Raw genomic sequence first — 16,700 nt, 5'->3', positions numbered from 1 at the left:
GAGCAGACGCGAAAGGCAACTGTCGCTGGAAGCAAAGCGAGCAGGGAGTCCACCCCTCGCACACTCCCGCTCGCTCACCTGGTGGACTGCTTGGCCAGCAGAGTCACATAGGTCACCACGAAGCGCTGGAACTTCTGGTGCTGCTCCTCCCACCGGTCCTCCACCGAGTAGTAACTGGGCAGCGGGGCCCCAAAGAGGATCTCGCTGCGCAGCAGGGAACTCTTCATATTTTCTGCGGACAAAGCCTCGTCCACGTACCAGTAGAACTCCGGGTGCGTCATGGCCAGCTCTAACGAGCCTAGAAGGAAGCAGAGAAGCCAGCCACCTTTCAGGAAGACCATGGCACCGCTCGGGTGGGAAAGTGGGGCTGAGGCCCAGGGCCCTCAGCCCAGCCCTCCCCTGCAAAGAACTGCCCTCAGAGCGGCACACGGTGGGAGCATCCAAGGGGCAGAAGCCCCCTCCGATTAATTCTTCCAGCCGTTTGTTGTTGTGAGGATGAGGTGGGGAGCGGCAGGTGGAGAATGAGCAAAGCCACTTTGAGTTCTTGGTAAGCCAAAAGGCAGGAGATAAATCAAATAAATAGATACAGAGGTGAATTTAGCTGCAAAGCTACACTTGTTCCAGCTTCCATGAGCAAGGAGAGCTGGAGAAATCCACAGCAGCTCCCCAGCACTGGAGGGGTCTGTGAATCCAAGCTGCGTCTTCTGCAGCGAATGGGCATTTTCCAAGACTCACAGACCGTCCGTGTGTACTTTTTTGGAGGGAGCTGCACAAATGCACACTTGGGCTATCAATTCACGTTAGTGCAAGAGTGTGTTCTGTTAATGTACACTTGTACAAACAGAACAACATTCTTGCTTGCGCCTTCAAAAAGCAAAAGAAAAGAAAAGAAGCCCATCCCACAATTCTAGCCATGAGCAGATGGCAGAAGGAAAGGTGCCTGGAACACAGATGGAATGGATTTAACAAAATCCGTACATTTGCAGCACCAGCAGCGGGAGAAGGCCCGGGAAACGGGGCTGCTGCAACAGCCCTGTTGACAGCCTGTCTTCTTTCCCTCTCTTCCCTCTGCCAGTTTGCTTTTGTGTTGTGTCTTTTTTCCGATGGTAAGCCTGCAACCAGAACGCCTTAATCCTCACATCCACATCCTTTCAGATTCAGCAATATTTCGAATGGAACCCCCTTCTAATCCTCAAAACAAAGAGGAAACTTTTGCAGTTACCGACTGCAAATGCTGACTTGGAAGGGCATGGATTTGGAGGAGACTGGAGTTTCTTTCTGTATGGGGTTTTTTTTTTTTTTTGCAATCTGGGAATTCCACCCACATGCCCTGGAACTGTGGCCTTGAGGAATAGTTCACCTCTCATGCAAACTGTCTCTGATGAAAGCAGAAGCTGAAATATTTCCCAGAAATTGAAGAATCTATTATCTGACAATTGCTTTTCTGTGCACATCCATGCTCTGGCATAATTATGTTAGATTACCTAGTATGTTAGACATCTTTTTATAGAGTTGGATTTGGGAGCAGGTCTTTGGAGCTGTGATACCTTCTGCGCACCTGCAGGAAACTTTGCATCCTGACCTTGGAGGGGGCAGTCCATGATCTGTCCCGCCGTCCCCTTATAGTCAGCCCGGTTAGCGAGTTGGCCAGCCCAGCTGCCTCTCCGAGGTTGGAAATATGACCACGGAAAGGAGGGGAAAGGGGCTTGTTCATGGAGAGAGGAGGAGGAGACGGAGAAGCCTGGATCCAAACCCTCCAGGGACCTCTCAGCCCCCTTTCCCTCCACCTCTGACATTCTTTCAGTTCAGCCAAAATTGCACAGCTTGAGGTGGGAAGGAGAAGATTTTCTCTGCCATTCCTTCTGCCTTGCACAGAACAAGCAAGAACTTCCAGCTGGTCGCAATTTGATTTAGTTCTTAGATACACAGTTTGCTCCCCAAGTGTCCCAGATAAGGCTGCCCCAGACAAATAACGAACCACTCGGGGGTCCCTGCGTTCCTCCAGGCCGGCGAGACTCACCTCGGATGTCAGCCAGGTCCTGCCCGAGCCCGTCATAGTAAATTTTCCCGCCCCTCTCAGTGGGGAAGAAATAGGTCATGAGCGAGCTCGGAGGGGAGCAGTGGGAATAGGAGCCCAAGGGCAGGTCCTTGAGGACCTCGTGTGGCTTCCAGCAAAACTCCCGGAAGTGCGGGTGGTCCATAATTTTGCGCTCGATCTCATGGATGGTGACCAGGCGCTCGGAGGTGAAGATGTTGTTCTCCGCGTCTCCCCGGGCCAGGAAAATGAGCTCGATGCGCCAGTGCACGTGGGTCTGAGTGTTGGCGCTCACCACGGTGCTGGAGTACTCCCAGCGGGGAAGGGTGCCCCGCAGCGGGTGGGAGCTCTGGTTGGCCAGGCTTGGTGGGGCCAGAGGAGAAGGGCCGGTCCTGTCCCAGCCGGCGGCTCGGCGCTGCCGCCGGGCCGACTGCGAGGCGTTACGGCGCAGCTGCTGCAGCTGCTCGAAGATCAGTCGCTGCAGGATCTCCGAGTTGAAGTCCGCCAGGTCCCGGCGGCTGCGGCCCCAGGAGCCAAACTGGGACTTGAGGGCCAGGGCCAGGGCGTCGAAGCGCTGGGAGGACTCGTGGTTCCGGATCTCGAAGGCGTTGTAGGAAATGTCGATGTCCAGAGCTGGGTAGTGCAAGAACATCACAATGGCCAGGGTGGCCGGAATGGTGCAGCCCAAGAAGAGGATGAGGCCGGCTGAGTAGGGGTTGGTGAAGGTCCACCCCACGACCTGCCAGAAGCCGGGCATCAAAGCGGGAGTGGTGGGCACCCGTGGCCGGGAATTCTGCCAGCATTTCCCACAGAGCCAGGGGCCGTCGGCGCGCCTGCAGGGGCCGAAGGACCCCTCCTCGTCTTCGTTCAGCCACGCGTCTTGCAACAAGGGGTCATCTTCAGCATCCATGCTTAGCACCTGGAAAAAGAAAGGGCTGTGAGCCGAGGCGGTCCAGCACGGAAGGATCGGAGCCCGGCGGCTGACCTGCATGCAGAAGGTCCCAGCCTTGGAAGCATCCCTGCCTATAACCCAGGAAAACTCTTTAAAGGGAGTGAGAGGGATTCAGAGTTACCTGGGGGAGGACCCCCCCCCCGGTGAAGATGCTGCAGCATCCGCTAGGTACGAAGCAGGTGCTTCTGCTGACTAAGACGCAGGCAGGGAGCCGCAGATGCGACATGGGGATGCGAAGGCAGCGATCCGTGGATCAGGCGCTTGGTGGAGGGGCCCGCCGCCGTTTCGCAAACTCTCACATGCGCCTACGGCTGTGAAAGGATTAAGGGGCCCTCCAGGAGGACTGCCCCACCCCCGGTGCCCCCTGCAGCTGAACGCCCTGCTGCGAGCTCCAAAGGGGGCTCCCAGGAACCTGGTATCCTCACCAGTCGAAGCTGCAGCTGCTGGAAGCATTTGTGTTGCCCCCAGGTTTGCACAAGAGGGCAGGAAGAGGGGCATGCGGCCGGGTGCAGAGGGAGAGAAGAGAGGCGGGGTGTGGGAAACCCCGCCGGGCCCAGCCAAGCCCTGCCGGGGCTCCTTCCCAGGAATCGCTCATGGACTTATCTGGTGGAACAGCTGCAGGGGGGACAGAGACGCAAGAGCCACCCGCCTTCCTCCCTGCCAGGGCCTCTGGCGGGACCACTGAATTGGGGCAGCCCAACGGAAGAGCCCCCGATGGGTCTGGAGCGCTATCCTGGCGTCCAGGATGCGCCCTGGCAGGGCTGCGCCATAAGCACGCCATCCCTGCCGGACCCCAGCCCAGCCGCCCGTCCACCCAGGTAGCTGCCTGGCCCTCTCTTCCCACTTTTGGACAGGCCCTGAAGCACCCGCACACCCCTCCGGACCCCAGAGCAGATCCTTCCTCTGAGCCCGGCAGCCGGCTCAGCATGTGCTGCGGAGGGCAGCGTCTTTGTGGGTTTTTAATTTAGTGGCCTTGTCGGGGCTGCCTGGCGCGGAACGCTCCGTGCTTCGGGATGAAATACGCCAAGGCTCTTCCCAGCCCCGTGCTCTCATTAAGGTAGAAGGTGGGGCCCTCCGTTCCCCTGGTCTTGGTATTTATAACCCTGGTTATTTATTCTCCTTGCTGGAACGACTGCAGGCGTGCGTTCCTCCTCTCTCCACTGGCCAACAAAAGCCGCTTGGCACCGGGTGAGACGGCCAGAAGAGGACGCAAGCGGATGCATGCATGTGTGGGGGCGTGAGCTCCCCGCATCTGGCTTTTTGTCGCAGGAATAAAGTTCCCTGCACAGGGGGAACATTCTGGGGGGCTGGGGAGGCCCTGGCCGGGGGGGGGGGGGGCAAGTCCCTGCTAGTAATCCCTGCTTTTTATTTTCCCGGCATTTTAAGAATTCATTGGTTTTATTCTTGCTTTTATCATTATTTATTGGATGCAGTGTGTTGTTGCTGTTGTTATGGGTTCTTTGTTCTTGGTTTTTCGGTTTTTTGTCCTTTGTAAGCCGTCCAGAGACTTTTAGTAATGGGACGGCATAGAAAAACTTTAAATACATAGATAAAATAATTTAAAAAGCGCTGGCATGGCCACTGCCTGAACCCTGGCTCCACTGCACCACCAGGGGCAAGGGCTAGTGCCCCCTCTCTTCATGGAGAAGAGCGAGTCAGAGGGGATCCTCTGAGGCCATCTAATCTGACCTCGGCTCCACTCATGACATGCCTACCATGTGCATGTCCAGCCTAGACATTGCCGTGGACCCCGGGCAGCCGTCATGGTGCCTCCCTGGCTGCTGCTTTCCCTCCCAAGATGCCGCTGCTTTCGCTGGCAAATTAAGAGTGCCCGGCATCCAGGACACAGGCTCCAAGCAAGGGGTTGTGCCAGGGGGGCAGGCCGGAGGGGGGGGAAAGCCGCTTCCTGGCCGCTCCTCTGCCCCAGAAGTGCCACCAAAACCAGGCAACGAGTCCCCAGAGCAGCGTGGGGAGGCCTTTCAGCAGAAAAGAGGGTCAGCCCTTCCACACTCCAGATGAGAAATCACAGCTTCTCCTTCCACATCAGGACCCGGTAGGGGAGCTGCGCTCCACTGCAGACAGAAGATATTCCTGGTAAGGTACATCTTGGCTGACTCAGGGCTCCAAAGCCTCCTCCTCCTGCACCTGCAGGCGGGTATCCTGATAGTCCTCCTCTGGGTCCAAGGAAAAGCAGCCCGCCCACCCCTTGCCTGCATGCCGAGCTCCTGCCCTGCCGCCCCCACCCACCCAGCCTGGAAAACCAGAGGAGACACTCCAAATATCCAAGCCTTCCTTTCCTGAAAGCAAAATCCCTTTTCGTTCCCCCAAGCAATTTCCACCTAGGCGGGTTTTCTCTTTGCAGCTTGACCCTGGAAGTCACAAGCAATTTCAAAATGCAGCCAAGAACTGATCTGAAGCTTCACCTTTGGCAAGGTTCTACTTTTGATGGGCTTTTGAGGCTGGGCTGGTGTCTCGTTTCTGTCTCAAGTGCCTGGGCAGAACCCTGAGCTGACTGCTTCTTCTAATGGGTAAGATTAGCACAGGGAAGAGGGAGAGAGAGAAAAAGAGGCGAAAGCAAAAGCACTTTATTTTCTCTCCGCCCCTCCAAAAGGCACTCCTGGGGTTGTTAAATAGAAAAGGGCACCGTTTATTTTTAAATAGAAAAGAATCCAAGCTGCACCCATTTCTGTTTTGAAATGCAAACTGCTTTTGTAACAGATGCCAAAATGGAGAAGGAAGAAGAGACGAAAACAAATAAAACTGAACTTAGCAGGGCTGGATGGGGCTAGTATCATTCAGGTAGTATATCCACTCCAGGCTTTAGTCTGAACCTCCGGGAATTTCCAGGAAGAGGACTGTGCCCGCAAATATGTTCAGCACCAGGGGGCACCACTGAAAAGCTCAGGCTATAAATCAGAAACTGGACAGCCCTGAGTGGGATGGTGCGACTCGGTGTCCTGCAACAGCAGCGGGTTGGACTTGATGCCCTTCCTGGCCCCTTCCAGCTCTGCTATTCTATGATTCAGAGTGGCTCACAGAAAATGCAGTTACAGTCTTCCATGAGATTCGATATACACTGAGCTGGGCTGCAAAAGGCCCGGATGGAAAGAGACTCTCTGATATTTATTCAACAGAAGGAGGAGAAGTAGCAGAGTACGGATTAAGTTTTTAACCGTGGAAGCACTCCAGGTTTAAGTTGGCACTTTCAGAAACAACCCATGCTTCCACTGAGGGAACAACAGGAACAGGCGGTCCTTGCATCAGCCAGTCCAGGCCAAGTCGTGCCAGCATGCCAGACGGTAGGAACATCTTTTATCCCCTAGTTCAGCCGTTTAACAAAAGCCCTTCCAGTGGGAAACCTCTCCTAGAGACCGTAAGGTTGCCGTGTACAGTTTGGGCCCTTCGACAGCCCTGTGTCTGATGCCACATCAGAAAGAGAAACACCCACGTCTGCAGCATGGTGGACTGAAGGCTCTCGATATTTAAACAGGTGGTATTTAGATACATTTACTGTACCGCAGGTGTCTGAAGCTCACAGCACCGTCTGAATTTAATTGCAAATTCATAAGCCATCGATCCCATGTTTGCTACAAAGGGGCATATTACTGATGAAAGAATTTTGGCTAACAAGTTGCTAAATGGCAAAATTTGCACAGGTTCAGCTAGCCTGTTTCCAATACGACTTCCCCATGTAAATTATTCCAAGACAGGCCAGCCATTCTCAGGTTCAGACCTACGTTTGCAGCCCACTCGAAGAATAACTCGGAATTGAGGACACCAGCAGCACTCATTCCAAATTTAGGACACTCTGGATGTCACAGGTACAGTCCGTCACAGAAGGACTGTCTGGAAATGCCATCTTAAAAATGCACAGAGCTCTTTTTCCCCTTCTACACCTTCCCTTCCGCAAAAGGCCGTGAAAATAATTATTTTCGGCTTCGGGAAAAAGAGAAACCAACCAGAATAAGGTCATTGGTTCAGCTAGAGGTCTAAGTGTGGAGCTGCTGAAAATTTAGCAGAGGGGTCTTCCACGTTCCTGTGGGTTTGTTGATTTATTATATTTATGTCCTGCCTTTTTTAACTTCCAAGGAACACGAGACAGTTTACATAATCCTCTGCCCCCTCTCAGTCTTACCACCACAATAAGCCAGTGTGGTGTCGTGGTTAAGAGTATGGGACTCAGGCGATCCGGGTTCGAGTCCCTGCTCAGCCATGGAGCCAACTGGGTGACTTTGGGCCAGTCACAGACTCTCAGCCCAACCTACCTCACAGGGCTGTTGTTGCGGGGATATGACGGAGGAGGAGATGTAAGCTGCCTTGAGTCCTTTGTAGGAAAAAGGCAGGATAGCAATTGGAAAATTAAATAAATAAGTAATCCTCCCACAGCGGCCCTGTGAGGTAGGGCGGGCTGAGGCTCTGTGACCGGCCAAAAGTCGCCCAGTGAGCTCCATGGCTGAGTGGGGACTCGAACCCGGATCGCCTGAGTCCCAGTCCAGCGCTCGTAACCACTGCACGACACTGGCTGTCTCGGCAGAGGCTGCAAAGTTCACACTGGATTCCAAGCATCACAGCAAACTTGCCAGGCAGCACTCCAGCGTTGCTCCGAAGGGCAGCGATACGAAGGGGCAACACATCAACTAATTACAAAGCCCCGAGGCAGTGCGACTCGCAGTCCTCTGGACTTGTAGGCGCCTTGGAGACGTTAAATAAATCGGCCCCCTTTTTTCCTCTCCAGCGAAATTGACTAAGTCATCATCCCTGCAGCCTTTGCTTTAATTTACTAGGCTGATTGGAATAATCGTCTCATTAGTCGTGTCTAAGGCTGCACAGAGCCAAAGCAAAGCATCACACACACAGCAAGAGACAATATTTGTGCAGCCTTGGGAAGCGGCTGGGCCTGATCCAGTGTCCTTGTGCGAGAACGAGGAGGCAGCGGGTGTGCCGTCCATAAAATTCAGGAGAACGAGAGCCCGTAGTCTCCCCACCAACATAAAATTCCCTGAAACATAACCCTGCCTGGAAGGAAAGCTGCAAACAGCACATTCAGCCTGTGCAAACTGCAGTATTTCTCTCCCCACTGGAGAAATCCAGCAAAATGTCTTCACCTGCAAATTGGGGAGGGGATGTATTCCCAGCGGCCCCTTCTGCACACCTCTGCTCAAAAGGATCGCTTGTTCTGCCAGCGCCTGGCCTGACCCTATTTGGGGGGGGGGGCACCCCCTTTTTTCCTGGAGATCAGTGTGGATTTGGGTCAAATGTGGACCTTCCACATGCGCACCAACTGTAGAAACAAATCTGCCCCCAGCATGCCCCGGGGCTGCACCTGGCGCACGGACGTCCACCGAATCAGAATTCGGTTTAGCACGAATGAATGAAGTTGAGCATCTCCTGCTACATGCACAGCCAAGGGGGGGGGGCTCCCCACTTGCTCTGGCTGGAACCTGACCCCCTTGGGGTTCCTGGGCTCTTCCAGGAGGAAGCCGCGGCGGGGCCTTCCCACACACGTACCCACCGCACCCTTGTGACTCACTCCAGCTTCGCTCCCCGGTCAACCGCTCTCTTTGCATGCACAGATCTGGGCCCACGAAGCCAGCAACGGGGCTCCCTGGAAGGGAGTTTCCAGCCCCCCACGGCAGGCCAGCCCCACCAATCTGCTTCATGCATTTGCCGCTTGCAATCCAGGGGACGCAGTGGTGGTGAGACTTCCACCGGCATGGAAGAGGAATGGACTCCGAACAGACTGACAAGTCAGAGGCCGATTTGCATTTGCGATGCCAAGAGCTTGAGGTCTTAAGCTTTTTACAACATGGGTGTTGGGGAGGGAAAAAGGACAAGTCTGGTGTGCAGATGAGGGAGGAGAAGGGTGGTGGCGCTTAGCCAGGAGCCCTTCGTCAGCTCGAAGCACAAGCCGCGCAAGAAAAACGGGAGGTATTTAGACCTCCTGGGAGGCGCTTGCCGTGCCAGAGCTGAGGGGGTGAAAGAGGAAGGGCAGGAAGGAAGATAAGGGGGCCGGTCTGAGCCAACGGCGTGTCTGGAGCAAGCTCACGGCGCTGAACACTCAGAGTGTGCTTGAGCCGGGCGGGGGGGTTAACAACCGCCAGCACCCCATCAGGACTTGGCCGCACAACTGGGGGGAACCCCAAGGGTGGTAGAAGTGCTGGTCTGGGACTCGGAGACCGGGGATCAAGGGTGTGCATGGCCCTGGAGCTCAGCCACGAACTGGGCTCGTCCCTCGCTGGGGGCAGAAGTCAAAGCGAGTCCAGCTGCCTCTTCCCTCCCTCGACTGCAGCCTGCCCAGCAGCCGCTCCATTGGCTTCTCTGACCTATTTCCAGCCCAGATGGTCAAAATAAAAACTGTAGCTTTGAGAACTCTGCTTGCTGCTTTTCCCCTCCTCCTTCCCCATCACTGTTCCTTGCGTGTTGAGTCTTTTAGATTGAGGATCACCTTACCCCTGATCCTAGCGAGCTGCTCTCACAGCGTTTTTGGTTAAGCATGAGCTCAGAAAGCTTTAAATGAACGCTAAATGTCTTGAAGGCCTAGCACAAACGGGCAGGGTTGCCAACTAAGCACGATCCAATGCACAAGCCTCTGCTTCTGCCACAAGGACAGGGTGCTTTGCACAAACAGGGGTGTGCATTTGCACAATCAGGGAAACACTCCCGATTCCAGTGACCTGACTGTCTGCTCTCTCCTCTAAGTGGATGGTCTGGGAATAAAGCCTTGACTTGCAGGTGCACAAACGGTAAACAGAAAGGCAAGGCCTTCCCATAGGTGTGAGCATTGCACAAGCCAAGATGAAGCTGCTTAAAGTGCACACACACAAACACACACACACACACACACACTCCATCGTTACAGCCTGAAAGATACAGATCTAGGCAATTACATTCTCTTTTCTTCTATGCTTCTTACCTCTCCTTTTTAGTTCCGTTTTGCTGAAATTCGCAATCCATTTCAGTCCTCATGGTAGAGGGCCACTCTCGGGGTCCCCAGAAGGACCTGCCCCTTCCCCCAAAGTCTTGACTCTTTGGTGGATCTCTGACTGTTGCAGGTCTCCCTTCCTTGTCCATGCCCGGATGGTAAAGCTTGCAACACTGACAGTGCCCGTAAAAGCTTTCAGCTATAAAATGTGGTCTTTGGGGCTGCTTAGCCCCGCCCCCTTTGCCTTTGGCTCCACCCACTCCTGGATGACAGCCCTCAAGAGCTGCTCTGAGATCAAGCTTGTCCCTCGAGTGGAAAGGGGTCTGTGTCCTGCTCCAAAAGGACCCGACTAGAAGCTGGGGGGCGGGGGGAGCCTGCCAGCCTCAGGGGTGGTCATCCAAGATGCTGGGACTGGGAACTGGGCCCAATAGCATGAACTGAAAGAGGCAGCCCCCACCACTCTGGAGGAGTCCTTCGGCTCTCCCCAGCTGGGATGGAAACGCAGAAGCCCCAGGCCTGCAGAGCCCTTCCAGGGAAAGGCCCAGCACCACAGAATAACCATGTCAAAACCAGGACACATGCTCAGCGACGGTAATGCAATACGGGCTCCGTTCTTAAGGGGGGAAATCCCTTTTTATTGAGTCTTTCTCTTATGCTCTTGCGGGTCTGTCCATCTTCCTGTTTCAATTCAGCTGTAAAAATTGGCTGAGAGGTTTGGCTCGGTTTACGCAGGGCTGGGAGACGGAGAACAAGAGACGGGCGGCGGCTGGGCAGGGGAGATGGCGGTTTGGGGGGGGGATTTGAGAGAAACGTTTGCATGGGCTTCTGTTTGTAGGCGGGGGCAGACAAGCTCAGGGGGCTGCTCCCCCACAGGGGCCTTGGCCGTGTGCTTTTAACACAATGGTCTGAAGTTCGACTATTTAGGAGCTTCAGGAGGTCCAAACCGCACCATCTAAATCGATCCAGACAGAAAACAGAGAGGCCCATTTTCCTTTGATTGAGGAGGAGCTAGAAATTGGCACATACTTTTAGGGCCGGGGGGGGTGGGGGGTGGAGGGAACACATGCAGAGAGCAAAGCTGAGAGAGATGCTTTACAACCAACAAGCTGAGAAACTCAAGACAGTTGAGTACTGGTACCCTGATCTCTTCCCAGTTCATAGACCGTCCTTATTGAAGTCTCCCAGTTCTACACCAAAGCTCAAATACTGACCCTTTCCCCCAGTATATCCAGTTACATCACAACTACCATTTTCTAGAGGAAATAAATGGAGGGGGGGCATGCACCCAAGAGGACACTCACAAAGGCTCTGCTAACAACTGGAGGGGATGCTGGCTGGGGACAGGGTCCCTCAAGCTGAGCATCTCTGGACTTGGACCTCTTGTTCCCCATGGGGCCTGCCCTGCCCCTCACTCAGGCCCAAGCAAGTGGGAAGCTGAAGATCCTGAAGGGCAGGACACGGTCCAGCCTCACCTGTTCTGCTAGCTCTCCAAACGGAACGAAGGAAGAGCTTTTCCATGCCGCACGTGATGGACACGAAGGGAGAAGATCCAGAGATGCTTATTATGTGGAGCACTTCCCCAGCCTGTGCCACCGTCTGCAACCCGGTTGCTCAGGTTCCTTCCGTAGGAATCAGCCGGACTTGGCCCGTGGGGGAAATCTGTCCACACGTGGGGGAACCTCCTTGGCCAGAGACCCCGGACACCGGGACAGCCCCCGTGCAATCCTAGCCATAGGCACGCCCACAGCAGCCTTCGAATAATTCCCAGCACACCAGCAACATGCAGCTGGCAGGACCCTTGGCTGAGCTTTCAGGAAAACAGCAATTTTGCAGCACACGGCTGGCCAGCCATCACTCTGAGCCTGGAGATGCCGTGCCAGTCCAAACGGGGCCCCGAGACCAGTAAGAAGGGGTGCCACATGCCAAGCAGACCCTGAGAACTCCCAACACATCCCCCAGACCCCCGTCTCACCCCAACCCTTCAGCATCTGCCCCCCCCCCCCAAATCCCTCTCCCTCGGCTTCAGGCTGAAGAAATAAGCAAGTGGCCTGAGGGTGCGGCCTCCATCCAACAGGGGGCAGCGCTCAGAGCAGACACGGCCACGCAAGTCTTTGGCCTCTGCTAGGCTTCCACTCAAGCAACAGCTCCTTCCGCAAGGATTCCCTCCACCTTGCAGTGCTTTTTGGCTACCATAACTGCTCTCCGGACGTGACCCCTGCCTTGCTACGCTTCCTCCGGGACCCAGCCCTGTACAGGGCCCTGGGATCCTCCAAGCCGTCCGCTCCACTGCCCCGTGGGTTCCTCTTCCCGGCCGGATTTGGTCCAACCAGCAGCAGCAGCAGCAGCAGGAGGGCAGCGCCTCTCGCTTACTGGCTGGACATGCCTTCCCCCTTCCGCCTGCACAGCCTGGAACTGCCTGCCCTCTGGGCTGCTGAATTGTTCTCTGTTAACACGGCCTGGCGAAGACCTGGATTCCACCCTCGTGCCAAGTCACGGAGAGCGTGGCCTCCAGGCAGATGGCAGAGAAAGTGTCGGGGAAGGAGTGCTGGCAGCTCCGAACAAAGAGCACTCTCTTAAAAACCCCAGCCCAGAGGTGGCCACGTGTTCCGGAGGGCCAGGCTGCCAAGGAGCGCAAGAAACCAGCCCGTTAAAATTTGAGCACCCTTTTTTTTACGGCAACTGACGTAAAAATGCACACGGTGTGAGAGATACGGCCACAAATGCGAGTTGTCTGTTTTCTGGGCAATCTCCGCAGTACTGGCGCTGTCCTTGGTGCTGAATGCCTCCCACAGCCTGGCTCCTCCAGAGAGCAGCCTGCCGAGTCAGACCTTTGGTCCATCTGGACCAGTACAGCTGGCACTGGCTGGCAGCAGCAGCTTGTCAGGGCCTCAAGCAGGAATTTTCCTGCTTTTCCCTGAGGATGATGGGAACTGAACCTCCTGCACACAAAGCAAGGGTTCTACCACCATGTTTACCCTGCATCCACATCCTGCCGTTTGTCCTCTTGAGAGGGAGAACGCGGCTTCCCCTTCCACCGCTACCTCTCCATGTTATTCTCACACCGACCCTGTGAGGTCAGCTGGATAGACAGCAGCTGGCTCCAAATTCCCAAAGAGCTTCAAGACCAAGAGGGGACTAGAACCCAGATCTCCTGCATCCCCGTCCCAGCACTTCAGCCACATTAAAAACCCTAAAAAAAACCTCCTTGCACATATTGCACCAAAAACCCTACAGTGCTTTCAAGACCAAGGTCAGGCAAAATGGGACACCGTCCAAACTCTTATGGTGAAAAGGAGACGCAAAGTCCCATGACAGGAACCGCAACGTTTCGTTCCTTGGAGAGCGCAACACTTGTTGAGTTCGGTTGTGCAGCCTACATCTGAGCCCCTTCTTCAGAGATCCCACTCTCAATGTAGCCTGCAAAGATCTCGGCAAAAAATAATGCATGTCTCCAAGATTAATCACAGTGCAAAGTCTCTCCCTTCCACCAAACGACTCTCAAAGACCAGCCAGTTCAGCCTGGCATGAGCTTCCACACACAAGTATCATCCGTCTTTGGTACACAATGTGGATGAAATACATGTGTGTGTACACTCTAAACTTGTACAAAATCTAGAACCCGGATAAAATGTCCCCTCCCTCCCTCACACACACACACAAATTCTCAAAGAGAAATTTGACCCCATAAAAGATTTCCAAGCCTTTGCAGATGCTAGAGCTGTGCTACCCAGAGGGATTAACAGAGCTGGCACAATTTAAATCACAGGTACTCTGGATTAACTGTTTACATAGGACTGCAACAGGCAAGCGGCTGAGGTGAATAATAAAAACTGCCATCCAGCAACCAGACATAAATGCTTTCATAAATGAGAAAGGCAGCTTGATGCAGGCGGGGGGTTTTTGCTTCACTACTTTTCAATGTACCGTGAAAGAGAAGCCCATGTAATGCACAAGCAGGATAAAATGGGCTAGCACCCTTTGAAAACCTGACTGTTCTCTTGCCAGGATCAAAAGAAGGATTAAGGGGTTTGGAGATCACCATCTTCAGATATCCCAGCAATGGCTTCCTTAGGCCCACAGTGTGGACAAAGCGCCCATGCGTGTCTCTGTACACACGCAAAACTTGTACAGCATGAACAAGATCTGGCACCTGCATCGATTTACACAGTGCTGAAGAGTGAATGTTTTTGCCTTTCATCAGAAAGACACGCGGGGAAATCCTAGCAGGGATTTGACACAATAGAAAGGGTGCCGGGTGGATTAACAGAGGTGGCAGGATTTTAATCGAAGTGTGCCAGTGCTTTCCTCCTTAACTTTCTCCTTTAACATACCCTGTGACAGCAAACTCATGTGTGCGGAATTGAAATGGAGGCAGGGAACATTTTCCCTGTGGCCATTTGCTCCTCCCCCCCCCCCCCCCCCATCTTCTCCCCTGTGCCAGGTTTTTAAATTGTGAATTCCTCCAAGCTTGGGAACCATCCAAAGCATTGATGCTGCTTTTATACCAGGCATGGTTTCACCCTTAATAACAATAATGCATATAAACTGAAAAGAGGCTTGTTAATTGCCTGGGCACTGTTTCTTTTTCTTATGGCCATGCTTGTTTTCATGGATCACTTTGAGGCTTTGATTTCCATCTGGATTTTATTGGTAGCTGCCCTGAGAGCCAAGTTTTTACGGGAAAGTGGGAAAGAGAACTGCAGCTCTCTCTTGCGTATGCAAACACACAGCTAGAGAAGGACAGAGCTTTCCTGGAGCTATCTTGGGGCTGCACAAAAGAGGCTCACTACCACGGAGCTCTGCAGAGACAATGCTCAGCATAAAAGCTGCCATGCATCAGGAGCCCCTTCATTACACTCCACATGGCTTTGCTCAGCAGCCAATAAACCATCCACATGAAACATAAAAAGCAAGATGCTGGGGAATTCTGTTGAAGGCATGCAGACCCAGCAAAGGGGTGGAATGAGGACAATTCACGCCTGCCACTCGCCATCGGCGAAGGCTGCCTTGGGCTAGACGGACAGGCTCCTGCAGAATGGCAGGCACTGGTTTGTTCCAGCTTGTTCTCAGACTCACGCAAGAGCATGTAAAACTTGAGAGGGGACCTTGGACCCCTGTGTGGCTAGCAGTGGCCCAGAGGGCACAGGTGAAGGCCCTGAGCAGCCCCGTGACCGAGGACGAGAGGGTTCAAACGGCGAGGGGAGGCCGGGGGCAAGCCCCTTCATGCAATACATCTTGCCTGGGGCTCTCTCCGCCTCGGGGGAGCCATTGCCTAGAGCTCTCCACATCTGGAATTAAAGTTCCGCTGTGCTGCAGTTGCTTCCTGCAGCTCACGCCAGCCCAGCCATCTCTAACCAGGGGTTCTTTGGGGGGCACAGGACTAGGGCAGGAGGGGTGGGGGTGTCCCAACTCCCATGGCAGAGCATCTGGTTGTGGAAGAGTTCTCCTCACCTAACTGGTCGCCCAACCACGGGCAGCTGGAAAGAAAGCCAGCATTCACCTTGCGTCCATAGGAACGTACCTGCCAGAAGTGAGCGACAGACCCTCTGCCCCTGTCTGCTGGTTCCCCCATCCACAAAGCAGACAGCCCCGGGTTCAATTCCCAGCACCCCCGGGTAAGCAAGAATTCCTGCCGGAAAGCCCGGCATGCCAGGGCTGCCAGTCAGAGTCTGCCGTGCTGGGCCTGATGCAGTAAAAGGCATCCTCCACGGCTCCTTTGGGAAGGCTGTAAGGATGACAGGAATTCTCTCCCAGTGGCAGTGCCCCCCGTGCTCTTGTGCCCCCCAGAGGCACGAATGGCCCAGTTCAGGTTTGTACACCCAAATCTGAAGCCCCGTCGGAGAGTTTAGACCGAAGCAAAAGCCCTCCCTGGAATTTGACGGTGGCCTTTCCTGGCAGGAGTTTTACGCGCCGAATTAGGAGGCACCGATCCTCACCCTGCTGGAAGATTTGGGGACTGGGAACGCCCCATGCCAGACACGACTTGGGGAGTGTGCGTCTCCCCTTCATTCAGCCCCGTCTGGACCCCTTTCTCAGGCCACCTTCGTCGCCCCTTCATTATTCCCTCCCCAAAACACGCACGGGAGGAAAATGCGGAAGTTCGGCGCCGTTCGCCCGGGAATCCCGTCTCCCCGCAGCTGATGGGGCGGCGGCGATGGGGGCAAGGCTCCCGGAAAGGTGCGACTGCCGCCCTTCCCCAAAACAGACCCCCGTCTGGAGCTGAGAGATCAGCGCCCGCCCCTCCCTCCGGCTAAAGGCACGCAAAGGAAGGCATATCCCGTCCAAGGGCTCCCCGGATCGCCGCGGTGGGGGAAGGACTTCGGCGCGCGCGGCTCTCACCTTTGAAGCAAACCTGGCACGCATCGCCCACGGGACTCGAGCATCCGGCATACGAGGATTAACTCTCGCTCGCATCTCGGGGAAAGCCACACTTTTTCCTCCCGGCGCGGCGCAGCAGGAGCCATCCAAGCATTCCCAGTGCAAGCAGACCACGAAACCGCCGTCGCGCTCGGGCGCGGGGCAGAGAGGCGCCCCCGAGCCTCTCCTGCAGACGGGAGACAAAGCGCCCCCGCCCCGCCCCGCCCCGCCCCCCCCACGACCCGCCCGCGCTCCGAGACTTGGGCACCGACCCGGGAGGGGGCGGGAAAGCCTTGCTCTTGCTCGCCTCGCGGGACGGAAGACGCACGCCCCCTCTCCACGCGCTCAGCCGCTGGGCGCGGGGGCAGAGCCGGCGGGACCCCCCCGGCGCCCGCCAAGCGCGCTGCTCGGCCGGGACGCGCCCGCCGCGCCCC

General features: G+C 55.2%; 1 protein-coding gene across 1 annotated transcript in view; it reads right to left on the bottom strand.

Annotated features, from left to right (window-relative positions):
• Positions 1 to 16,322, bottom strand: part of DISP3 (dispatched RND transporter family member 3) — a 37,071-nt gene extending 20,749 nt beyond the window's left edge. Inside the window, exons 1-3 of the mRNA XM_044445463.1 lie at positions 16,249 to 16,322; positions 2,021 to 2,954; positions 79 to 298 (exon numbers count right to left, since the gene is read on the bottom strand). Coding sequence (XP_044301398.1) covers positions 79 to 298; positions 2,021 to 2,954; positions 16,249 to 16,299 — 1,205 coding nt within the window. The 5' untranslated portion in view covers positions 16,300 to 16,322. The remainder of the gene's footprint in view (positions 1 to 78; positions 299 to 2,020; positions 2,955 to 16,248) is intronic.
• Positions 16,323 to 16,700: the final 378 nt, after the last annotated feature.

Source organism: Varanus komodoensis, unplaced genomic scaffold (assembly GCF_004798865.1).
Source record: "Varanus komodoensis strain SLA01 unplaced genomic scaffold, ASM479886v1 scaffold48, whole genome shotgun sequence".
Lineage (NCBI taxonomy): Eukaryota > Metazoa > Chordata > Lepidosauria > Squamata > Varanidae > Varanus > Varanus komodoensis.
This window is presented reverse-complemented; position numbering and strand designations above follow the sequence as displayed.